At 46.5% G+C, this 25,227-nt stretch overlaps 1 protein-coding gene across 3 annotated transcripts; it reads right to left on the bottom strand.

Annotated features, from left to right (window-relative positions):
• Nucleotides 1-232: 232 nt before the first annotated feature.
• On the bottom strand, nt 233-25,142 carry Anks3 (ankyrin repeat and sterile alpha motif domain containing 3). 3 transcript variants are annotated; one of them, XM_057776385.1, is made up of 17 exons: nt 25,061-25,142; nt 21,969-22,140; nt 19,403-19,601; nt 19,087-19,208; nt 16,797-16,878; nt 13,462-13,597; nt 8,640-8,795; nt 6,815-6,952; nt 6,282-6,388; nt 5,895-6,062; nt 4,619-4,743; nt 2,326-2,467; nt 1,862-2,034; nt 1,473-1,558; nt 1,007-1,090; nt 726-814; nt 233-609 (listed from the first exon to the last, which is right to left on the bottom strand). In XM_057776385.1, exons 2-16 carry the CDS (start codon nt 22,136-22,138, stop codon nt 738-740), a joined length of 1,965 nt encoding a protein of 654 aa, XP_057632368.1. In that variant the 5' UTR covers nt 22,139-22,140; nt 25,061-25,142; the 3' UTR covers nt 233-609; nt 726-737. The 3 variants fall into 3 exon arrangements, with proteins under 3 accessions (XP_057632368.1, XP_057632367.1, XP_057632369.1); XM_057776384.1 differs by having other exon boundaries at nt 726-809; XM_057776386.1 differs by lacking the exons at nt 19,403-19,601; nt 25,061-25,142 and having other exon boundaries at nt 726-809; nt 21,969-22,086.
• Between the last annotated feature and the right edge of the window lie 85 nt (nt 25,143-25,227).

The raw sequence follows: 25,227 nt of genomic DNA, 5'->3' as shown, positions 1-25,227 counted from the left end.
AGCAGCACCTCTGTGCCACCGCTGGCTGACCTACAGCCTGTCCAAACACTGGTACAATTGGAAAACTCCCACAGCTCAAGAAAGGCTGTCTGCCAGCTTCACTTTAGGGCTTAGAACAGTCACCAAGCAGGGGAGAGATCCTGGAGCAACAGATGGAGAACAGAACTAACTATAGATAGGTTACTACGGTCTGCTGTTGATAGTCAGAAATACATGTCACATGATCAGAAATGAGCCCCCAATCAACCTGCAGATAATTTTATTTTCCAACAAACAGCACATTTTCTAGACACCCCAGACCTCACCTTAAGACCAAACCTCAAAGTGGCACCTGCATGTGGGGGGGGACACATTCTTCCCACAGCCCCGTCTGGGTCAGAGCTTCCTACCCGCTTGGGGTCTTTGCACCAGGACCTGGATGTCAGGCCATTCATCCTGCCTCAGGGCTGGCCCAAGCTGCCCAAGCAGGGACTGAGTCTTGTCCTCCTGTCCACAAGCTGTTCCCTGGGCTGGTTTTCCACCCCTTAGGCGGCTGTGGACATCTGCTCACTGCCCTGTCTTGCATGACTCATATAACTTCAGGGTGGATCCATCACCCAACGTCAGAATCTGAAAAAATTTAAAAAAAAAAAAAACAAAAAACAAAAAAAAAACCAACAACCTGGTAAGCAGGGACAGGGAGGTTAGGTGGTCCAGGGTGTCCATGGGCATGTGGGTACTCTCACCATCCCTCCTGGCTACGGTTCCCGCCATTTCTTCCCATTCAGCGTCTGTAGCTTCTCCAGGCTCTGTGTTACAGAGCATAATGCCTGCCCTAAGGATAGGGCCAATTAGTGTTCTGTGTGTCAAGTCTCAGCAACAAGGTAGAAGGGGAACTCGGGGCACTAGGAATAGGTGGCCCTGGGGTCTGAGCTGATTGGGTATGGCCAGCTCTCAGTCTCAATCCTTGGAAGAGGATCTGGGGAAGGGTGAGGTTAAAGCCTTGGCTGCCCTCCTAGAGACTTACCCATCTCATGGACACAGTCTTCCAGGGCCCCTGACAACTCAGGGAGGCTCAAGGCCTGCAGGGGAATAGGCCAGCCTTGGGAATCTGTGGTGCAAAAGGGCAGGTTGGCCACAGGTTATGTCCTCATTCATTGCTGATATATGAGTGACTGCCCCAGGCAGGGATGTACCCAGCTACAAGTTAACAACTGCCATTTAAGGTTCAGGCCTAAGTAGAGCTCAACCCTGATGACCCCAGCCACCCAACTCCACTAGTGGGCTCAGGGACAGTGCAGTCAGCCATGAAACAAAGGCCCTTACACTTGCCATCTAACCCCTAAGTGTAATAGTGCATCTCTTGTCACAAGTGGGCTAGTTCTGGGGACAGGGTTGCCATTGTAACAGGCAGAGCCCACTGGTTGGAACTTAGCCTAGGGCTTCCTGCCCACCACTCTTGTCCTAGTCCAAAGCCAGGTTATTGTTCTCACCTGCCGAGAGAAAAGGTGGACTTAGGGAAGCTTCAATAGGGGATTGGTCCTGCCTCACTCGAGCTGACAGCTCAGCCTGACAGGCCCTGCCAGACATATGACCAAGTGTTAGTGTGTAAGAGGTCCTGCTGTCAACCCCAACCCAGACAGAGCAACAAAAACCACCTCAGCCCTGAAGCCAGCCCTGGAAGCCCCATACTGGTGTTGTCATGCTGCTCCCCAGCCTGCTTTTAGTCAAGCCTGGGTCTGCACTGTGGTGGACAGAGCCACAGGAAAGTAAGGGGCAAGCGCCATGGTTTTCCCCCATTTCCCACCTATTTAGAGGATCAGGAAGGGATGATGACTGGCAAGTGTGGGGGGTAACTGCCTGAGTGTGTGAACCCACTTACCTAAGCTGGTCCAGGACAAGGGCAGCATCCTTGGCTAGGGTCTGGGCCTCCTGCAGCTGGGCATGGATGTCCTTCTGGGCACTATCCTGCTCCAGGAGGCAGCTCTCCACTACAGCCCGCAATTCCTGCTCTTGGGACACCTGGCCACGAAGGGCCTCTGCCTCCTCACAGCACTGCAGGCAAACACCAGGCCAGAGGGGCTAAGTCAGGAGCCAAGACCCATGCTTGCTGATTCCCCAAAGGGCAGAGTCTGTTGGACTGCCTGTCTGCTTTTCTGTAGTCCATTCTAGGAATGGCTCCTTTGTGGGCTACTTGCTCTTCCCTCCTACATTCAGATGACTTTTGACCCCTTCAAGTTTCCTGTCTCCAGTCCCCTGCCAACACCATATCCTCTGCTACAAAGGTGTAACTCTAGATGTACTCTGACACCTGTATCCATAGCCCACCTGGAACTCTCCACTTACTTTATGCAACTGGATAGCAAGCTCCTGCATTTCAGCCTCTAGTCGGTCAGCATAAGCCAGCTCCAGGGCATCACTAGGGGGGCGGGCACTACTGTGCCAGCGGGCAATGGCAGAGGTCATCTTCCTTTTAGGCCCAAACAACCTGAAAGAGTGAATCAGAGGTACAAGTCAGCGTCTATCATGTGCATGGGCCTTGGTACCAACCTGCCACCAAGGCCAGTTGCTAGGGAACACCTAACTCTGAAGGAGGAAGGTTTCAGATGATCTTGGGGATGAGGACAAAAACAAGAATGTCCAAATAGCCTCTACCATCACTGGGTTCAGGTTTGGACAACTATGTCTGTGCTCTCAAGGGAGATCTCCAGGAATCTCTCCCCTCCAGACAGGTGCACAGGCAGAATCTGCAGGAGCCACCTGGGTCACTGCAGGCTGTGACTGAGTACAGCCAGCTTAGGCTAAGCTCAGCTCTGTATAGCAGCAGTCACCCAGACCCAGCATGCAGGAAGCAGGGTAGGCAAGGCAGACCCTGGTTCTCCCAGTATGAAGCATGGAATACAAGTACAGCAATTACTGAGGGCCACTGCTATCAGCCATACTCACTCTCTGGCTAAAAAGATAGGGATAGGGGAATAAGTAGTGGGTCTAAGGGGCAGCACCTTCTCCATTCTCCTGTAAGAGCCAGACAAGACTAGCACATTGAAAAGTACCTGCATGCTCAGAACATTGGTGTACATGGAAGGTGGGCACGAGAGTTCAGGATCAGCCTTGACTACATAAAAGCAGCTTGTGTCATAGTAACTACAGATGGGTGGACAGTTAGCATCACAACATGTGCCTAAGGAAAGGTGAGGCTCTGAGGACACCTACAGGTTTCAGCCTCCAGCTAGTCCTCTGCACAGAGGCTGCAAACAAGAAGCTCAAAACAAAACCTGCAAATCCCAGGGAAAGGGGGAGTCCTGACTTTGATGGTTACTATTTCATGAGACTTAAATATCCATTTTCAGCAATAAAATTAAAAGACAAGTAGAGCATGCATCATTTAGAGAAAAATAAATCACAGAAGTTCCAAGAAAGTCCTGCAGCAGATCTGCTAGACAAAGGCCAACATCTTAAAGATAATCAAAGACCTAAAAGATGATGTGGAAACACTCAATACAAAATGGAAATACAATGGAGGAAAATGTGAACCAAACAAAGAAGTATGGTAACTGAAATAAAGTCTAAAACAGGCAGGTACAGCCCATGGCAGGCACAGGGGGAGCCAGCAACCGGAACACAATGGAAACTCAGTCTGAGGAATGAGATTAAAAACCTTGGCTAGGCCGGGCGGTGGTGGCGCACGCCTTTAATCCCAGCACTCGGGAGGCAGAGGCAGGCGGATCTCTGTGAGTTCGAGGCCAGCCTGGTCTACAAGAGCTAGTTCCAGGACAGGCTCCAAAACCACAGAGAAACCCTGTCTCGAAAAACCAAAAAAAAAAAAAAAAAAAAAAAAAACCTTGGCTAGGCCGGGTCTTTCCAGGAGACCTCAGGAAGACAGGCAAGGCAGATAATGGTCTCAAGAGCTAGCAGCTGGAAACTTCGACAACTGATGAAAAACATGAACATCCGTGAAGCCCAATGAACTCCACAGATGATGGATACCAGGACACACACCCAAGTTAAAGACATACAGAATCCTGGAGCAACAGAAGAAAAGCAGCCTGTCCATGCAGGGACCCTCAGTAAAAGTACCTGCACATTATCCTTCAAAACCCTGGAAGGCTGAGGCAGCCAGAGTGCCAAAGCAAACAGCTGTCACCAAGAATCCTTTACCTGGCAAAGCTGTCCTTCCAAAGTGCAGGAGAGATTCAGACATCCCCAGATAGGCAAACACTGAGGAAGCCCTGCTGAGAACAGGACACCTGCCGCACCAGAGCCACCTAGGGGAGAGCACTTCAAGTGTGAGGGTCACCCATGAAGAGTTATAGTCAAGACACAAACTACAATTTTGTGTATGGAATGTTTTGGGAGAAAAGGCATATTATATGGTTGGGCTTTATATTAAAAGACTTTATATCCAAGCTTTTAGGAAATAAGAAACCTGTGCTATAAAAACACTAACTCCAGAACTATGACAGTTATGAAAAAATTAAAAATCACAAGAAAGTGAACTGACAAAAACAAAGGCAAAAGGTCCAGCATACAGCAGCAAGGCCACCTGGGAGCTGTGTGGGCACAAAGGCCAGCCTGGAAGAAAGCCTCTTAGGCTGGAAGGAAGCTGAGATGACTGGGGTGGGAGCACTAGGGGACTCACGTAATGCCAATTTCCTTCAGGTCACTTTCAGTGAGGGTCAGGAAGATACGAAGATCCACATCCTGTTCCTCAAACACGTGCAGGTACTTCAGACACCCAATCTGTTCCAGCAGTGTGGCAAGGTCCTGAAGGGAAGAGACAACTGGGAAGCCTGAGGCCAGAAATGGAGAGCTGATCTTCTCCCATCTGACCCCAAGCCTGACTAGAGCCCCTAAACTGCCCTTTTTTGGGGCATAGTGCCTCCAACAGAGGAGAATGAGTGCTGATATAGCTAAAGGCTTAAGAATTCAGGAGGGAGCTCAGAGACTCCCTAATATTCTGCCTCCTGGTCTTAAGGTCTGTGTCTAGAGACATTTAATTCCCTCTGAAAGGCTCTATTCAGCCCCTTATCCTGCTGAACTCGGGGCCAGTTTGATTCCATGTCTGTGTGGCCATCGTTGTGCTTATCCTGCCTCCACCAGGCCCACAGCACTCCTTCCAAAATACCATGTGTGTGTCGGGGGTGCTTAGTGATGGCACAAACTTTTCATTTTTCAGACTAAATGGTTACTGACAGCACAGGCTGCCTGTTGACCCTGCCATGTCAGCTACTGCTGAGTTCAATTGCTTAGCCTCTTGACTAGTTTTCAACACCAGAATATGCATTTCTGCCCATGATTACTTGCTAAAGATGAAGGAAAAAAAATGTCCCAAGGTTGCTCCTCTACCACTTTTCTCAGAGAAACAGCTTTGAGATCCCAGCACAGCTGGTAACATGCCTGTACAACTGAGAGGTGTACCTGTGTTCCAGGCCTAAGACCCTGGAAAGGGCTGCAGGTAAAAGCCGGCCCAGTTTACAAGCTATTAGAGAGCAGCAGAGCTGGGACTTACGGCACGTGTGCATCACACCCTGAGATGACAATGCTCCACCAGGGTGCTCCACAGTGGGGGGATGGCTACATTTTTGCTACGTACAAACCACATGCCATTACTCTGTCCCCAGCTCATAAGCATCCTATTACTATCTCCCTAATCTTGGGGAGGCCCAGAGAGTAGGACAGCAAGGGAATAGGCAGTCCCTGCTCCTGGAAAGAAAAAGACACCAAGCCCACTGCTTGCCTGCTGCTCATCAGGAATCCTCTGAGCCCTGTGGGGAGAACCCAGTACCCTCCTCTCCTTTCAAAAGTGCCTGGCCTGTCATGAATACACAATAAATGACCCCAACCCCCACCCTGCAGCAGTCATAGATGTGCCACCTCCCTAAGCATTCAGCCATCGGGTTCTCAAATGGTCTCACCTGAGGTCCTGAGTAGGGGGACTTTTCAGCTTGAGGTTCAGAGCCTGGAGTGCATACAGTTCCAGTGCTGGAAGGCCACTGACTGTCACTGTTGCTGTAACGATTCTTATTCTTCAAATAACTCTTGGTTTGTTTACGGACTGAACTTTTGCGGGTATGATCAGAATCCTGCGGTGAAAGGGGTGTGTTGGAGCAGCCCTTGCCTGGCTTTAAACTTCTGGCCTCCTCACTAATGGCAGGGGTAAGATGTGAAATCTATCATGATTTACCTGCAGCATGGACCCCCACACTTAAGGTTAGGAGTCCTCCAGGCATGGTGTGGACACACATTAAATATTCACCTGTCTCCTACAACACCAAGGGAGGAAGGAGGGGAGGGAACTTTACCTCATTGCTTTCTATGGAAGCTTCACTGCTGAGCCCCTGGGCTCTTGTTAGGCCATCGCTGCTGCTCCTCCACACAGGCCCAAGACTGGTACAGAAAGTGGGTTCCTCTGGTAACAGAAACACCTGTCTCACCAGTGAGGCTCCTGTGTCCTATTAGCTTATTCTCAACTGGCTCTTGAACAACTCAGCACTGCTTGTCTGGCCTGGCTGCCTATCACAACCCCACACTAAAGGGCAGCAGAGCTTGTAGTTTTTAACTGTGTGCTCATAAATCTCACGCACCTACAACAGAGCTTGGCATGAAGTAGGAACTTGGTAAAGCACTGCCAGGTCATAGCACATGCCTCCTGCTGGGAAGACTTCCAGGAAGCCCTTGGACTGACCCTGTGAGTACGGAATGCTTCTTTGGCCTGTGGGAACCCTGGATTGGGATGCTTGCCCTCACCTGCCCATGGCCAACTCTGGCTTACCTCACAAGAACTGGGGCCTTCTCTATCTCCTCTATGGGAACCCAACAGGTTGGGGGTGCGTACCCCGGCTGCTGCTGCTGCTGCTCTCCACATCCTGCTCATTAATGGGGGAGGTGACATCTCGGTAGCAGAGGCCCTCAACTTCCAAGGTGTTCTCATCACTGCTGGTGAAGGTCACATAGCCCCGTGGAGGAACTTGCTCTGTGTACGGAATGGACATGTGAGCCCTCAGATATGAGTGAAGGCATCACCCCTCTAGGGCTGAGGGAGCCCCACAGCTGCCACCTCATTTCCTTGTACAGCAACTTGGTCATCTTCAAGAGAGATTAGTTTGCACATCACAGGAAATGAGCTTGGTGTAGTCAAGACTAGCACCCAGGTCAAGGTCAGTCCCCATTAGCACCTGCTAATGTTTTTCTAAGGGCAGAAGCAGACAGTTGTTGTGCAATATTTCTTTACACTGTATAATGATTTGTTTAATAAAAAGCTAAAGAGCCAAACTGGGCATTGGTGGCGCATGCCTTTAATCCCAGCACTCGGGAGGCAGAGGCAGGCAGATCTCTGTGAGTTCGAAGCCAGCCTGGTCTACAAGAGCTAGTTACAAGACAGACAGGCACCAAAGCTACAGGGTAACCTTGCTTCAAAAAAAAAAAAAGGAAGAAAGAAAGAAAGAAAGAAAGAAAGAAAGAAAGAAAGAAAGAAAGAAAGAAAGAAAAAATCTGAACAAAAAAAAAAAGAAAAAAAGAAAAAATCTGAACAGCCAATAGCTAGGTCAGATTTTGAGGACAGAGAGAAGGCTGGGAAAAAAAGGGGTTGAGTCTTGAGGAGCCAGCCAGACACAGAGGAAGTAGGAAAGCAACATGGCCAGAGTAAAAGTAATAAAGCCATGAGCCAGAAAGTAAGTTAATAGGAATGGATTAATTTAAGTTATAAGAGCTACTACTAGTTAGAAACAAGCTTAAGCTATTGGCCAAGCTTTCATAATTAATAAGAAGTCTCTGTGTGGTTATTTGGGAGCTGGCAGATAGGACAAAAAATCCTCCTACAGACAGTAGAATGCTCAATCTACAGACTTCTCAACTAAAAGGTTATCTGGGTACATTTAGTAAAACCCCCCAAATTTACATGCGTATATCCATCTACTAGATGTCTATGTAACTATGGAATTCTTCCTTCTTTTTGGATGTTGCTGGGGATGGAATCTGAAGCCTTATGTGCTGGACAAGTACAGTTTCAGAACTCCAACCCCAACCAAAGAAAGTCCCTTTCTAGGTCTAGAGAACTCTGACCTAGAAAGGAACAATGCAATAGAGATTCATATAGTTCCTGAATATAGCTGCCATAGAAAGCAAAAAGATGGATGTGGCTCCATGATGCAGTACTTCCCTAGCATTCACGGGGCCTTGGGCTTTCTTTCCAGCATTGCAAACAACAAACTCCAAATCCACCAAGCATGACAGCACACACCTGTAATCCCAACGCTCAGGAGGTGGAACAGGAGGATGGCACGTCTAAGACCAGCCCAGGCTAAGAGGTGAAATCCAGAAGGGAAGGGAAGGGATGTAGAAGCAAAGAAGTGACCCATGTTTGCAATCCAGCTACTCAGGATCAGAACGTGGGCACAGCCAGGGCAGTGGGACTAAAATCCTTATACGTCACAATTGCTATGCCATCTATGTAAATGGGACAGCCAACAAAAAGGAAGATCCCCAGAATGAAACCAAGTCTCAGGATTAGCAGTGACTCACTAGGTCAGTTCTGAGTCTCGCTCTTATAGTACTTATTACTGTAGCCTGAGGCCAGGGGCCATGTTCCAGAACAGTCCTGTACCCTTCCAAGACAGTCTTGGGAAATGATACCAAAGAGCTTTGGGAACTGTGGCTCTTACCATAGCTGGTCTGGGTCTTGCCTCCAAGTCCAATAGCTGTGATCCTGGCCAGAGCGCGTGGCCCCTCATGGATGCTGAGGCCCTTCTTTCTACAGGGCCTCTGACGCTGAGGAATAGGCCAGGACTCATCTGAAGAGCTCAGATCTTCATATTTTTCTGTAAGTCAGACATGAAAATTAAGATTGTTGATTCAATGATAAGCTCATTTGCCAACACTACAGTCTAACAGACTGTATCTGTGTGCTTTTGAGACAGTGACTCACTTGCTGTAATCCACATACAAACAAAACTGAAGATAAAATCTTAGAGAATATTAAGCAGAGTATGGTGGTATTACACATAACCTCAGTATTAGGGACAGAGCAGGAGGATTGCAGCAGGTTCAAGGCCAGTCTGAGCCTACATAGACAGGGTTTCTCTATGTGGCCCTGGCTGTCCTGGAATTTCTGTAGACCAGGCTGGCCTCAAATTCACAGAGATTCCCCTGCCTCCAGCTTCCGAATGCTGAGATGAAAGGTGTGCACTACCACACCTGGCTCTATCTATTGCTCTTGTAGAGGACCCAAGTTCAACTTCTAGCTAGTCCCCACATTAGCAACTCACAAACACCTGAAATCCTAGCTCCAAGGGATCTAATGCCCTCTTTTGGCCTCCTTGTGTACATGTCTCAAAAAAACAAACAAAACAAAACAAAACAAAAAAACCAACTTAAAAGCCGGGCATTGGTGGTGCATGCCTTTAATCCCAGCACTCAGGAGGCAGAGGTAGGCGGATCTCTGTGAGTTCAAGACCAGCCTGGTCTATAAGAGCTAGTTCCAGGACAGGCTCCAAAACCACAGAGAAACCCTGTCTCGAAAAACCAAAAAAGGGCTGGAGAGATGGCTCAGTGGTTAAGAGCACTGCCTGCTCTTCCAAAGGTCCTGAGTTCAATTCCCAGCAACCACATGGTGGCTCACAACCTTCTATAGTGAGATCTGGTGCCCTCTTCTGGCCTGCAGGCAGACATGCAGACAGAATACTGAGAATACAGTATACATAAAAAAAAACAACAACAACAAAAAAAAAAAAAGAGAAGAGAAAAACAAAAAAAAAAAAAAACAAAAAAACAATTTATGGGCTGGGCGTAGTGGTGCACACGTACACTTAATCCAGGCACCTGGGAGGTAGACCCTGTCTTAAGAAAAAAGAAATGTTCACCAGGACTGTTTTTGGATATTGGAGGCATCACAACTAGCAAGCCACTGTTCTATAATAGGGAGCTGAAACCATTAATTCTTCCTCTTTACCTAGCGTCAAGAAATGCTTCTTGTAAGCCCATACTGTTTATAATCAGAAGTCTTCTTTTAAGTTCAAGGGATAAATTGGTGGCATCATAAAAATAATATTATTAATCACAACTTGTTAAATAAACAATTTCCTATTTCCAATTTGAATGACTTCTAAGGAAGTAAATGACATCTGTTTGCTATTTGCAAAGCCACTCAAATTGACCAGCTCAGCATGCCCACATCCTTCACTAGGTAAGAGCTCTGAAAATGGACCATCCAGTGATGTGTGTGTGTGTGTGTGTGTTTAATTTTGTGGGCATGTGTGTGCAGGCATGAGGATACCCACAGAGGCCAGTAGGAGGCACTGGGTCCCCTGGAGCTTCAGGTTCCTGAACCAGATGTGCACTCTAGGAACCAAGTTCTAGTCCTCTATAGTTGAGCCATCTCTCCAGCCCCTAGGGGTCATTTTCTCAAGGCTTCCAGAAACTACAGCAAATGTGAGGAAAAAGAAATACAATCAACAGATAAGTGAGCACATATGGAATATTAAAAAATCACTGACTAGTAGGTGACAAAGAAGGCATCAGTGGGTTCCATAAACTGGAAAGAGTAATTACTCTCTAGACGAATAAATTAGGAAAAAAATGAATAGGATAAAATGAGATATTAAACAATTTAAAAAGGACTTTCAATCTAAAAATTTAAAAAACTACCAAAAATACAGCAAAACCTCTATTAAACAACTTTTAAGTAAAAGGGAAAATACAAATCGAAATTACAGAATTCCTGGAGAATTAACAACTATGTTCTAAACACCTGCCATGTGACTAATAGAAAACGAAATCCACTGCAGATTTTCACAGGCAAAGGCAAACAGTAGACATGAGCTGGCTAGGGAGATGGCTCAGTGTGTAAGGTGCTTGCTATTCAAGAATGAAGACCTGGGTTAAAATCTTGTCTCAAAGAATATCAGAATCTTATTTTTTTAATATGTGGTTGCCGGGAATTGAACTTAGGACCTTTGGAAGAGCAGGCAATGCTCTTAACCACTGAGCTATCTCTCCAGCCCCATTTTTTTTTTTTTTTTTTTTGTGGCGCACTCGAGGCTGTATCAAGAGGAAGCTGAATGCCTCCTTCCCAGTCACTAGCAATCAGAAACTCACTGAAGTGGACCATGAAAGCGAGCTTCATACTTTCGGAGATATGCATGACTACATCAGTAGCTGCTGATGCTGGGGGGAAGAGTGGAAGAGTTATACCGTCCAGTCGGTGGGAGTGACATACAAGGCTTTCCCATTAAGCAAGGTGCTTTGACTCACAGCACAGTACGACTGCTGCTCAATGAGGGGTGTTCCTGTTGTAGACCAAGGAGAACTGGAGAAAGGAAGCTTTAGTCTATTAGGGGATGTACTGTGCATACCAATCTGAGCATTCAACTTGGTTATTGTTTAAAAAAAAAAAAAAAAAAAAAGCAAGAGAAGGATATTACCGGCCTGACAGACAGCACTATGCTTTGTCAGCTGGGGCCCAAAGAGCAAGCAGAATCCGAAAACTTTTCAGGCCCTCTAAAGATAGATGATGGTATCTGCCAGTATTTTGTCAGAAAGCCCTTAAAAAAAAAAAAAAAAAAAAAAAAAAGGGTAAGAAGCCCAGGACCAAAGCACCTGAGATTCAGTGTCTTATTCCTGCAAATGTCTTGCAACATAAATGCAGATGTACTGCTCTGAAGGAACAATACACTACGAAAAATGAGAAGGCTCAAGAATGTGTTAAACTTCTGGGCAAGAGAATGAAAGAAGTGAAAGAAAAATGCCGGGACAGACTGACAGAGATGCAGACTGTCCTGGGAGCTTCTACTTCTAAGCGTGAGGCCAGTCAAAAATAAATTTTATGGGTAATGAACGCTCAGACAATAAATAAATAAATAAATAAATAAATAAATAAATAAATAAGAATTTCAGAATCAATGGAGAACTTAACTTTCCCAATATGGTGAAAGGTACACACACCTTCCCAGAGCCAAAGGTCCTACAAAAGGATGTGCATTATCTCCAGTGTTTAGAATGAAATCTGGCACAAAAGCATGACAGGCAGAGAGTGAGCTCTGCCTGCAGACTAGCAGCATGGTAGCACACCTGGAAACTCCTGGAGATGTGGAAATGAAACTAACTTGATCAAGATCAGTTGTAAAAGTCAACTGCCTTGTACATGGAAATACCAAAAAGATGGAGCAATGTCATCAACCCATCAGACAAGATGATAAATACTTTAGAATAAACTTAGTTACAGAAAAATAGACATTAGGAAAAATTTAAGCCTTCCTTTAAAAAAAAAAAAGTACACCAAAAACAAAAACACAACCTGTGTTCTTAGATGGGACAAGCTGACACCATAAAACCAGTGAATTTACAGATTTCCTATAGTCTCTTTGACATATGTGAGCTTTTGTTTTGAGATCAGGTCTGTGTTGCCCACTGGTTTTGAACTTGCATCCCCCTACCTTTGCCTCTCAATCCAAAATTCTGGGATTGCAGCTGTAGACCATCACATATGCCTTTTCTACCATATCAATTAAAATATTTCTCTGTGAGTTCGAGGCCAGCCTGATCTACAAGAGCTAGTTCCAGGACAGGAACCAAAAGCTACGGAGAAATCCTGTCTCGAAAATCCCAAAAAAATAAAAAAATAAAATAAAATATTAACACTTTTTAAGGTGGAAGACAAGTTGACACTCAAGTTCATACAGAATGGTAAATAATAACCGAGGAAACACTGACAAGTCCTAATCAACAGTAAAACACACTATAAAATGTCTCTGGTTGCTGAGTGGTGGTGGTGCACATCTTTAATCCCAGCACTCAGTAGGCAGAGGCAGGTGGATCTCTGTGAGTTCGCGGCCAGCCTGATCTACAGAGTGAGTTCCAGGACAGCCATGGCTACACAGAGAAATTCTATCTCAAAAAACAAAACAAAACAAAAAAGCCTCTGATAAAACTGTATTTGGGTGCATGGATACAGAGACCACCAGAATCTAACTCTGGGGAGAGACCCTAATAAGATGGAAAGTCAATGTGTGATAGAGGTGCTGTATCTAACCCCATGTAAATCATGCTGAATGATGCTGGCACAATTGTGTGAACATTTGGAAAAGAGAATTGGTTCCAGAATTCATACCACACAAGAGACACAACTCAGTGGGTCAGACATCTAAATGTAAAAAATTAAAACATACAAATGCTAGAAGGGGCATGACCATCATGACTATTGGGGCTCTGAGAAAAAAATGGTTATGATTCAACATCCAGAGGCAACAAAGGACACCTGATTATACACTAGTAAAATATGCATGGCACAAGATTGTCAAAACCAAGAACTAGAAGCCAGGAGCCTCTCTGTGAGGCTTCCTCCTCCCCTTATCCTCAGGCTGCACAGGCTGTTTTAGGTAGAGCCCAGCCTGAGCAAAGAAGGGGATCCAGGGAGGGGCTCCGTCTCTCCTAGTATCCTGGATGCTCAGGGCAGCCCTGATCCCATCAGGACAGAGGCAAATCAGGTACCTGGGCTCCGGTAAAGGCTCTTAGGCAGTGCAGGCGAGTGAGTGTCCATCAAGGCCACTATCTTCATGTGGCCATGCTGCTTGGCCAGCATGCGGGCTGTGGCCCCACTGTGGTCTCTTGTGTCTGCTTTGACTCCCTAAGAAGGTTCAGGAAAGAAGAGTCAGAAACTCCTCACCAAATCCCCCAGCTCAGCAGACTGCAGGCCCAAAGGAATGAGAAGACAAAGTAGGTTCATGATCACTTCCCCTGGTTTGAGATACCACTGGGGTAGAGGTAGGGATGAGGGGCTAGTGACTTTCTGTCTCCTTCACAACAAGGAAGAGGGCCAGAAAGCCCATCATGAAGAGCATTCATCAACCCTTCCAAGCATCTGCAGCCATTCTCCCTCCTGAGTACTGCCTGCCAGGTACCAATGGTTCTGGCAAGGAGAAAAAGAAGCTGGGACCTGTAGGTAGAGGCCCACCCTCACCCTCCACACCCCTATGTCTATCTCTAATAGAGAACCTGTCATTCAACACATCCTCCCAAACTCAACATGACGTCTCTCATCCTTTGGTTTTGTGAGACTGCCTGCAGACAAGGATGGCCTTGACTTTTTCATCTTGCCTCCATCTCCCAAATTTTGGTATTCCAGGTGTGCAGCACCACACTTGCTTTGTTCAAACAGGGTCTCACTGTGTATCTAGGCTGGCCTTGAACTCACAATCCTCTTGCCTCAATCTTCCAAGTGCTAGGATAGCCTAGCTGAGATTACAGCCTAGGTTAACTGAAGACCCACACTGAATATGGGTATCAATGTTGTGTCAGCTGGAGGTTCATACACATAAAATGGAAAAAGAAAGCTAAAACTTGCATTCATTCCTCTCTAGGGTTTTTTTTTTGTTTTTGTTTTTGTTTTTGTTTTTGAGACAGAGTTTCTCTGTGTAGCCCTGGCTGTCCTGGAACTCACTCTGTAAACCAGGTCTTGAACTCACAAGATTCGTCTGTCTCTGCTCCCGAGTCTTAGGATTAAAGGCCTGTGCTACAACTGCCCAGAATACTACTAGAAGTCTTATGCTGTGGAATAATTCTCTTGTACACTGTAAAGATTTGTCACTCAAATTGGTTTAATAAAATGCTGACTGGCCAGTAGCCAGGCAGGAAATATAGGTAGGGTGACCAAACTAAGGATGATGAGAAGGAAAAGGGTGGAGTAAGAGGGTCACCAGCCAGATACAGAGAGTGTGGCCCAGGAGGCAAAACATGCTAGATGATATAGGTAAAGTCATGAGCTACGTGGCAATATATAGATTAATAGAAGTGGGTTAATTTAAATGTAAGAGTTAGCTATTAACATGCCTGAGCTATCAGTCAAGCATTTGTAATTAATATAAGCCTTTGTGTGGTAATTTGGAAAGTGGCTGCCAGGTATTTGAGAAAAGGCAGTTGGGACAGGAACTCCATCTACAGCATTACTCTGAAACTAAAGAAGCCAAAGTAAATTTTCTTCCTTAAAAGCCTTAGCCATACAGTCTAATACCATGGTGGTAAGTTGGCTTACCAAGGCTCTGGAGGACAAATCAGAAGGAATTTAAAACATAAAAGGTGACTCTTAAGATTCTTCCAGGAATTTAACCGGAGAGATAATTAAGGACCTATACCATAACTCTACGCAACACTCTGTGATCCAGAGGAACTTGCAGTAGAGGTCAACAAACTAGGTGGAAGTAGGGAGGAGTGGGGAGTGCAGGGACAGGACACCAAAAATCCATGCAGGAACAAAAAGTACATCATGGGATAGTGGCTAATGTCTATAATCCTAGCACTTGGGCAGTGGAGGCAAGAATATCAGGAGGTCAAGGCCAGCTTTTCAACTAGATAGCTCTGAGGCCTGCCTGGGCTACATCAGATGCTAACTTCACAGACCAAACAACAAAAATAAAAAAACATGCACGCTGTTTCCCCTTTGGGGCTCTTAGGAAGACTCCTGCTGTGAACTGGGTACAAGTTCTGTGTGGACACAGGTTCTCAGTTCTCTTGGGTACACACCTGGGAAAACTGTGATAATTCTATGTATGTTCTATGATAATCCTAAATGTATCTACTGGAGAAATAGATTACCAGAACAATTACCAGATTGTTTCCTAAGATTGAAGTCCTTTGAGGTTTACATTGGACACTGTCACTGACACTTGATTCCTTCCTTCCTATCCCAGTCATTTGGCTTGGCTGGCAGAGGCCTATAATCCAGCTACTCAGAACACTGAAGCAGGAGAATCAGAAATTCAAAGTCCTCTTGGACTAAAGGGTGAGATCAAACCAGTTTGAACAACTTGGTAAGATCCTGTCTCAAAAGAAAACAGTTTAAAAAGGACCAAGGCTCTAACTCAGTGATGAAGAGCTTGCATAGCAAGTGCAAGGTCAGGTCTTAATCTCCTGCACCAGGATTAAAAGTTCCCTGTGAGTTAGAGACCAGCCTGGTCTACAAGAGCTAGTTCCAGGACAGGCTCCAAAACAACAGAGAAACCCTGTCTCGAAAAACCAAAAAAAAAAAAAAAAAAAAAAAAGTTTCTCATAATTTCTAAAATGTGTCTTCAGCCAGGCGGCAGCAGCATCTTTCATCCAAGCACTCTGGAAGCAGGGGCTGGCAGATCTCTTGTGAGTTCCAGGCCAGCCTGGTCTACAAAGTGAGTTTCAGGACAACCAAGGCTACACAGAGAAACCTATCATGAAAAACTAAAAATCAAAACAACAACGACAACAAAGTGTGTTCACATCATTATAAATAACACTGTAAAGTCTCAATGAACATGTACTGCCTACAGGTCAGCAAGACAGCCCAGTGGGTAAAGGATCCTGCCGCAAAGCCCAAGACCTGAGTTCTGCTGTGTGAGCTTCTTCAGCCAATAGCCTTTAAGATACCAGCCCACGTGGGCATGATCTCTAATACTATAAATGCAGCTGTAAAGCATGCGATGGCTCTCTTGCTTCCGGCTCTTGCTTCTGGCTGCTAGATTCGGTTCCTGTTCCCCATTCGTGCAGAGGACTTTGATCTAGGACAGTGATCTGTGAGCCTCCCCTAAATAAATAACATTTTATTATATGTAATTCTGAACTAGTGTGGGATTATTTTGTAACTTCCGTCATCAGAGTTCAGTTTCCAGAATCTATTTTACAGAAGGAGGAGAAAACAAGACTCCCACAAATGTTCTATTCCATAGGTATATATGTATGTACACACACATGTGCTGACTCTATAGGTTTCCATGTAAAAGAAATCCCAGTTAAAGTCTATTGTTTCATCAATGAGTCCCATTTGCTGTGACTAAATTACAAGGTAATAAATAGTTACTTACATGATTCAGAAAATACTGCACAATTATCTCATGGCCAGAGGCAGCTGCTTCCATCAAAGGAGTGAATCCATATACAGGCTCTCTGCAAGATGAGATTAGACAGATGGTTAACAGAGAGGAGTGAGGCAATGAACGAACTCTCCTGCCAAAGGCAAAATCAAGCCAAGACCCCTACATGCAGAGCAGGGGTACAGGCTCAGGCCTAGGCTCTCATGCAATTAGAACTGCTGGGGTGTTAGGATTAAGGAGGCAGTTTAGTTGGTAAAGTACTTGCCACATAAGCATCTGGACCTGACTTGATTCCCCAGCACCAGGTAAAATGGTCGGTGTGGTTGTGTGTGCTTGTAATTAAAGAGCTGGGAGGAAAACCAAGCAGATCCCAGGCCAGGCAACTAGTCCAAATTGTGAACCCTAAGTCCTAGTAAGAGTCCCAGTCTCAATTTAAAAAGGTGGGTGATTCCCAAGAAATACCATTTCTAGCTTCTGCACACACACACACACACACACATACACACACACGCCCACCCACACTTGCCTCAATTGTACACAAAGAAACTAATGAGGTGAGATGGGAACAGACAAGACCACACGAGCTTTACTAACTCCCTCTGGTTCATTAACAGTCCCAAAGACCAAGCTCTCCTTCCTTCCTTCTCTCAAGTCCATTCCTACCACATTCTAAATCTCCACTTTAATCACATTCAAAAAGCAACTACTGCCAGACCTGGTGGAATGCACCCTTAATCCCAGCAAATGGAAAGTAAAGGTAGCCAGCCTGGTCTGCATAGTGAGTTCCAGGACATTCAAGGCTACCTTCAAGGCTACCTGAAGAGACCGTCTCTCACAAAACTAAGTAAGCAAACAAACACTGAAGCAGTTACTGCTCACTTCTCACAGGTGCTAATGTCTCCCCCACCTACTCAAGCCTCATCTTTTGAGTTCAACAGCCCATGAGTTATTGTTTCTACTAAGTCCATACACTAACATCCTCATTCCCTGCTTGACTAGAAGTCAGGAGTCATACTAAACCCGGCTCTCAACTATAGGATGACACATACTCTTCACATCTTAACGTCGCTCAAGTCAAAATATATCTTTTTTTTTTTTTTTTTTAAAGATTTATTTATTTATTACATATACAGTATCCTCAGTGCTTTGCCTGCAGGCCTGAAGAGGGCACCAGATCTCATTACAGATGGTTGTGAGCCACCATGTGGTTGCTGGGAATTGAACTCAGGACCTTTGGAAGAGCAGGTGGTGCTCTTAACCACTGAGCCATCTCTCCAGCCCCAAAATATATCTTAAAATCATTTTAAGATGTTGAGTTTTAATTAGTAGCTCTTTTTTTCTTCCTTAGAGTCAGCAACTCAGAATTAATTATATCTTCCAATGGGCACCAAGAGCCAGAGTTGCCATGCCAACATCAGGTGGGGGCTCAGTTGGTACTTGCTGTGAAGGGATTCTTACATAATGTGTCAAACCACAGTAACTCCATCTTATAAAAATACTAATGGAGACTGGCAGAATGACTCAGTGGGTACAAGCACTTGCTATGCAAGCCTGACAACTATTAAAAGTAAGAAAAAGTCTGCAAGTGTCTGCAATCCCAGCACACCAACAAGAAATGTGTATGTAGGAGGGAGGAGGCAGAAGTTCACAGGCCAGCTAGCCTGGGATACCCAACTTGTCTCTAGCAAGGTGGAAAGGCAAGGCCCAAAACCTGAAAGTTGTCTGACCTCCAGACATGTGGCATGGCACACATGCTTCTGCACCCTGAACTATGAACAGGTGCACACTCTCATATATAATAAAAAAAAATAGAAAGGCAAGTAGATGGGTTGGTTGGTCATGATGGCACTGGGTTATGATTCAGTGACAGGATGCCTGCTAAGCAAACATGGTTCAGGGTTTTGTTTCCATTAAGACAGACATACACACACACACACACACACACACACACACACACACACACACACAAACTATTATCAAAGCCTTATCGTCATGATGATAATCAAAACAACAAGAAAAAGGAATTAGCATCTAATATATATCACCCAAATACCATTTTTCAATGCTATGATCTGGACCTGGCTAACCTCAGTTTTCAGATAAAACAAGGTTCGAGGCCCAGGAGTATGATGATGACTGACAGATACGCACTAAGTCCCACGGTGTATCTATCCCACTCCTTCATCTTACCTCTCATACTGGGGCAAGATGACCCTGCCTCCTTGCTTAGAGTTGGATGAAGCCCAGCCCACTCCTGTGACCACTTAGCTGCAACAATCACCTCACGTTGGCATTGGCTCCACTGTCCAAGAGGAACTTGACCATCTGCTGGTGGCCGGCACTGGTGCAGTGGAAGAGTGCAGTCCAGCCCTGGATGTCTTTCATTTCAAGCTCTGCACCTTGCTTCAAGAGAATAGTATGTTGTTATGCCCCATGTCTCCAGAAAAGGTGGGCATGTGCATCGGTGGGTGGGTGGGAGGCACCCACCAGGCCTTCAGCTGAAAGAATCTTAAGTGATTACATGTGTACATATGCACACTGTGGTGTGTAGCACCAGGGAGCCCCTAGGTCTGGGCCTGTGCCCACTCGTAGCTCACCTGGAGCAGAAAGTAGGCGATGCTCTCGTTGCCACAGCTGGAGGCCAGCATCAGTGGAGTCTGCCCTTCTGGGGTCGGCACATTCACACTCACCCCTGCCTCGAGCAGCAGGTGGACAATGGTATCGTGTCCAATGTAGGAGGCATACATCAGCGGGGTCCAACCACCACCATTCTTCTTATTCAAATCTAACTCTCTCCTAAACAAACGCAAGATATGCTAGATATTCCCAGCATCCCACATGTGGGCTTCATCAGAGCCAGGTGCCAGGCCTAGTGGGACAAGCTGACTTTCCAGAAGGCAGTAATCACCTGTCCCAGTAGGGAGAAGGCAAGCGGGTGTTTCCATTCTCTGCCTTAAACTCTTGTAAGGGTTAATCTTGACTTTGACAGGATCTGAAATTGACTAAGAGATAAACCTCTGGGCAGGTCTGAGGAATTTTCTAGATTGACACGGGAAAAGCCACCCTAAATATAAACAGCATCATTCCACGGGCCATGCTTACAGACTAAATAAAAAAGAGGTAGAGCTGAGCACTAGCCTTCACCTCTCCCTGCTTCCTGATGCACTGTGTCCAGCTGTCCCACTCACCATGCCTCCCTGCCATAGGACTGAACCCTCAAACCAGTAAAGACAACTCTACCTGCCTTAAGCTGCTTCTGTCAGTATTGCCATAGCAACAAGAGGTGACTATGTGGTGTGCGGATACACACTTTTACTCGCAGCACTTGGGGACAGAGGCAGGTGGATTTCTTTGAGTTCAAGGCCAGCCTGGTCTACAAAGTGAGTCCTAGGCCAGACAGGGCTGTATTAGTAAGACTCCCACCTAAACAAAACAAACAAACAAACAAACAAAAAGGGACTAATATAACTGTCTCTACTTTAATACTCGCATCTTTCTTACCATTCTCCTGGCAAGGCCAACAACTCACCATCTTTGTGCCTATAGCAATATCCACCATGCTCAAGCTAGGAGTTAGGCAAGGTCTGGTCATTCCTTACAGTTACCACATCTGGGAGTAGCTAGCTGTTGGCACACAGCAGGTTAGGGCTATGTGTGAAGGACCCACCACAGACAAGACTAACTGCCTAGTTTATCAGTGAGGCTGAGACACCCTAACCACCAGCCACCAAAACAGTAACTAATATGTCAGCAGAGCTGTGCAGAGGGCTCGGGGAAGAGAAAGGAATTGAGAACTAGAAACCCACTGCCGCTGACTTCTTTGTCACCTCACCCCTGAGTATCCCACTTTCCTCACTGGTTTCCATTATGCTTCTGGAAATGCAATTATATTCAGGAAAGCAGAGTGGAGGCTCCAGACTTTAAGACTTGAGGACGGGAGTTCTGTTCTAGAATAACACCCACCCCAGGCCTTCCCCCTCACAGTTCTTGCCTCCAGTGGTGGCTGACAACAACTGACAATCTGCTGTATGATCAGTACCTTGTGGGGTTCACACTAAGCTAAGTCAGGCAACTACTTCCCACACGCTAGCAGCTCCTGCTGACTCTGGTATATGCCATCTGTCCATTCTGGAATGGACTGAAGCCCTGCCTGGAGAGCTACATGCAGATACTTCTGGAATCACTGCAATGACTTGACATTCAGCACTACCTCCCTTCATGAGTGGCAATTCCACAAAGGAAGCAGTGGCGAGTGCCTCAGCAAAGCTAACACTTACCCTTCAGCCCGTTCACCTCCAGTTTCCCTCAGTCCCAGCCTGGACTTCATGAGCAAAGTCTGCTTCTCAACTGGGCCTGAACTCCAGAGGGAGCACAGAGCTCCTCCTAGTCTCTTTTGGGGGCTGCTCTGGGACCATGCTGTTTAACAGGGCACTCAACATGTAAGAACCTGAGACTCCAAAGAATGACAGCAGGATTCTTGGTGATCCTATGAGGACATGTGCTGACTACACACCTAGCTGCCCATCCCTGAGGCCATTAGGGAAAGCAGTCCTAGACTGAGAGCTCTTATACTCTACTGGCAAGGACAACGGATGGCTCTGATTTGCAACCAGAGACCTATGGCTTTGAGGCTTTCTTCTGGCTCATCAGGAATTGAGAAGGCACAGAGAGTTCTGGGAGACAGCACCTCATCAAGGTACCAAATGAGCACTTAACGCCTTCTACACACCCTTCAGACCATATGGACTAACAGGCAGGCGCTGGGACTAAATCCGCACATGCAGGTTGGTAAAGCTGGTAGGTGGGCAGTGAGGACAGGAGGCCAGCCTCTCACCTCTGTGCTAGAGGGGACAAGCACTGGAGGAACCACAACAAACCTGTAGTCAAAGAGCCAAAATGCTGACTTTCCATCCCTATTTTTGTTTTCTCTGGGTCTTTCCCTGGTAAACTACACATTGATGTTTATAACGTAGGCCACATGTTAAGTTTTAAGCAAATTTTTCTCCTCAAATCAAAGTTCTTTTTTCTACGAGTCTATCACGAGCCATCAACATCTGCGACAAGCAGGAGGGCCTAATCCCTGTGTAATATAGGGCTCGAGCTCTGCGAGTCTCCAGTCTAATTAAAACGTGAGGTGAAGGGATGCTCCCCAAGACCTCTTACCGCTGCACACACTCTTTCACCACCTCGTACTGGCCAATGGAGGCAGCTGTGTGAAGATCCAAGGGGACGTCCAGCTCCTCTCGGCTGACCTGGGCACCGAGCCCATACCACATGGACAAGCTGCGGTTCAGGAGCTCTGGCTCGCTGGCTTCATCACTGAGCTCAGACATGGCTGCGGAGGGAGGCCCAGGGGTTAGTTTTTACTCCCTGGATGTTACAAAGATGAAATACTCCTACTAATGACAGGCTATCATCTCATTCCTAAGAAACTAAAGCCACCGAGGCTGACTTAGCTTTCTTCAAACAGCAGTATCATCACAGGGCCACACTGGCGAGCTTGCCACCAGGCAGACGATGGGGGCATCTGCTTCACACAACAGGTTCCACAATCAGATTTTCCAGGAACCTGATCACCCCCTCACTGTTGGTAAAACAGTGCGAGTTGAGTTATTTAGCACTAGTTGCTAATTTGGGTGTGCAGCAAAATTTAGCTCCAGGGGATACAACACTCATATGCACATGCCAATCCACACAAACAACCCACACATGTGCACACATGATTTAAAAAATACATAAAATTTCAAAGTTAAAAAAAATGTAAGGAGCCGGGCGGTGGTGGCGCACGCCTTTAATCCCAGCACTCGGGAGGCAGAGGCAGGCGGATCTCTGTGAGTTCGAGGCCAGCCTGGTCTACAAGAGCTAGTTCCAGGACAGGCACCAAAGCTACAGAGAAACCCTGTCTCGAAAAACCAAAAAAAAAAAAAAAAAAAAAAAAAAAGTAAGGACTAGAGATGCAGTGACTAAGCACTTGCATATCCACAAGCCACACAGAAGGCCATGCACGGAGATGCCCAACTTAATTATGGCATTTAAGAGGTGGAGACAGGATTATGAGTTTAAGACCAACCTGGAATACATAGTAAGAACTTATCTCCAAAAAAAGAAAAGAGCCGGGCGGTGGTGGCGCACGCCTTTAATCCCAGCACTCGGGAGGCAGAGGCAGGCGGATCTCTGTGAGTTCGAGGCCAGCCTGGTCTACAAGAGCTAGTTCCCGGACAGGCTCCAAAGCTACAGAGAAACCCTGTCTCGAAAAACCAAAAAAAAAAAAAAAAAAAAAGGAAGAAAAATAGGACAAGGAAGGGGATGAGGAAGCAAGCTCCTAGCACAGACTATAGGTGATCCCTGATGTTCAGCAAATGTTACATGAGCAGGAATCTATCTCTGCAACCCTCTTAAGTAGGAGAGATGGACCACCACAATGATAAGTGTACAATGAGTGGTGTGTGAGTCCTTTATTCTGGGGAACCCTACTCAAACCAAAGCCAAGCCATTAACTTCCTAGTAGATTCCTAAGTCTAGGAGCAAAAGGAAGCTAGTACAGAAAAGGGAGAGGAGAATTCTGGGACATAGCTCAGTTACTAGAGCACTTGCCTCCTGCATAAGGCTCGAGTCCTGAATCTAATCCCCAGCATGGCAACAAAAGGGGCTGAGGAGAAAGGGAGAAGATATAATGGCAGTTTACAGTGAGCAGGGCCTCGGTTTTGTATTTTACCTGTGTAAACGGTCACTGTTTTGTTTTGAGACAAGGTCCCACTGTGTAACCCAGGCTGGCTTGGAACTCAATTTGTAGACCAAGCTGGACTTGATCTCACAAAGATAAACTTGTCTTTGCTGAGATTAAAAATGTGTGCCATCATACCCAGCTAAATGGCCACTGGTACTAAGGATCCTTGGGGGCCACCTCAGTGATCCCAAATTACTTCAAGTGGCAGAAACCCTCTGGGACCACATGTCACGGTGTCCTGGCAAGGTGGTTCCTCTCAGAGGCTGGCACAGGCCCTGACCTGACCCAAGAGTTGAGAACAGCACAACAGTGACCTTGAGGATACAGACCAGCAATACCCTTACTCAAGAGTTCTGGCAAACCCAAAAGGAAGCCTGAAGGAAGTGTGGCCCCAAAAGTACTAATTCCCTGTTCCTAAACACCCTAGGATTCTTCAGTGTTGGTGTTTGTCAAAACACACAAAAGTTGGGCCTGGTAGCACACTTCCAGATGGAGGCAGAAGGGTCAAAATCTCAAGCGGGCCTGGGCAACTTAATGAGGTCAAAATATTTAAAACAAGTTGAAAGACGGTAGAGGATCAATCTCAGTGATAAGAATCACATATAAATAGCTTACAAGGCTGTATTTTTGTGTTTTTGTTTTTAAGGACAACACATACAGACCACCATTCTGGGGAACAGTCTTCAGGCTTCTTGATGAGCGAAGTGTGTGTGTGCTGGTGAGATAAAAAAACAGGCCTGCTTTCGTGAACCACTTAGCTTCTCAAGCTGCACAGCCTGGGCTCAAGTTGTACCTCAGGCTCATAGGTCAGACTCCTGAGCCTGAACCAAGAGACACATGCTCCTCTAATGGGAAGACAATAGCAGAATCCTGGAAGGGCTCACACCTGTAACCCCAGCTCTTGGGACGCTGAGATAGGACAACCTTGGAGTTCAAGGTCAACCTGTGGTGCATAAGATGCTTACTCAAAAAACATACAACCTGTCAGGCGTAGTGACACACGCCCAGCACTTGGGGACAGATCTCTGTTAGTTCCAGGACAGCCTGGTCTACACGGAACCCCACCCGCCCAATCACAAAAAAAAAAAAAAAAAAAAAAAAAAAAAAAAAAAAACCAACAAGTCCCCCAAAACCGATTCGAACAAAACAAATGTTTCTGTCTTCTGCACCTCACTACCAGAACTTCAGTAGCAGCACTGATACATGGTACTCTTTAAAAAAAATTATCTTCTTTAAAAAAAAAATCCCATCCTGGTGGCAACTGTCACTCCACTCCTTTAAGAGATCCGTCAAGGCCTCGAGAGAGGAGGCCCTGCAGCCCAGAAGCGCGTCCCGGCGACCGTGTGCGACACAGGCTCCCGCGTCCCGCGTGGCTGGACCCTGGCAGGGACCTCGCGTGATCCCTCAGTGCAGCACCAGGAGCCGGGCCCGCGACCCCAAGCCCGGCGAGCGCCAGGGCTGGCAGCCGGAGCGGACTCAGGGCGCCTCAGGCACCGCCTCTCAGAGAGCCCCGCCGGCGCCGGCCTACCTGCAAGGCCTCAGGTCCCCGCGCCACCCTCCAGATGCAGCCGCACCTTCCCTGACCGGCCAGCAGCCCTGCTCCCGACCCACCCCGGAAGTGATTGGAGTCGCGCGCGGAGCACTCCGGGAAGTTGGCGGGCGTGCTGTTATTGGCCCACCACAGCAGCCAATGAG

This window comes from Chionomys nivalis, chromosome 7 (genome assembly GCF_950005125.1).
Source record: "Chionomys nivalis chromosome 7, mChiNiv1.1, whole genome shotgun sequence".
Taxonomy (NCBI): Eukaryota; Metazoa; Chordata; class Mammalia; order Rodentia; family Cricetidae; genus Chionomys; species Chionomys nivalis.
This window is presented reverse-complemented; position numbering and strand designations above follow the sequence as displayed.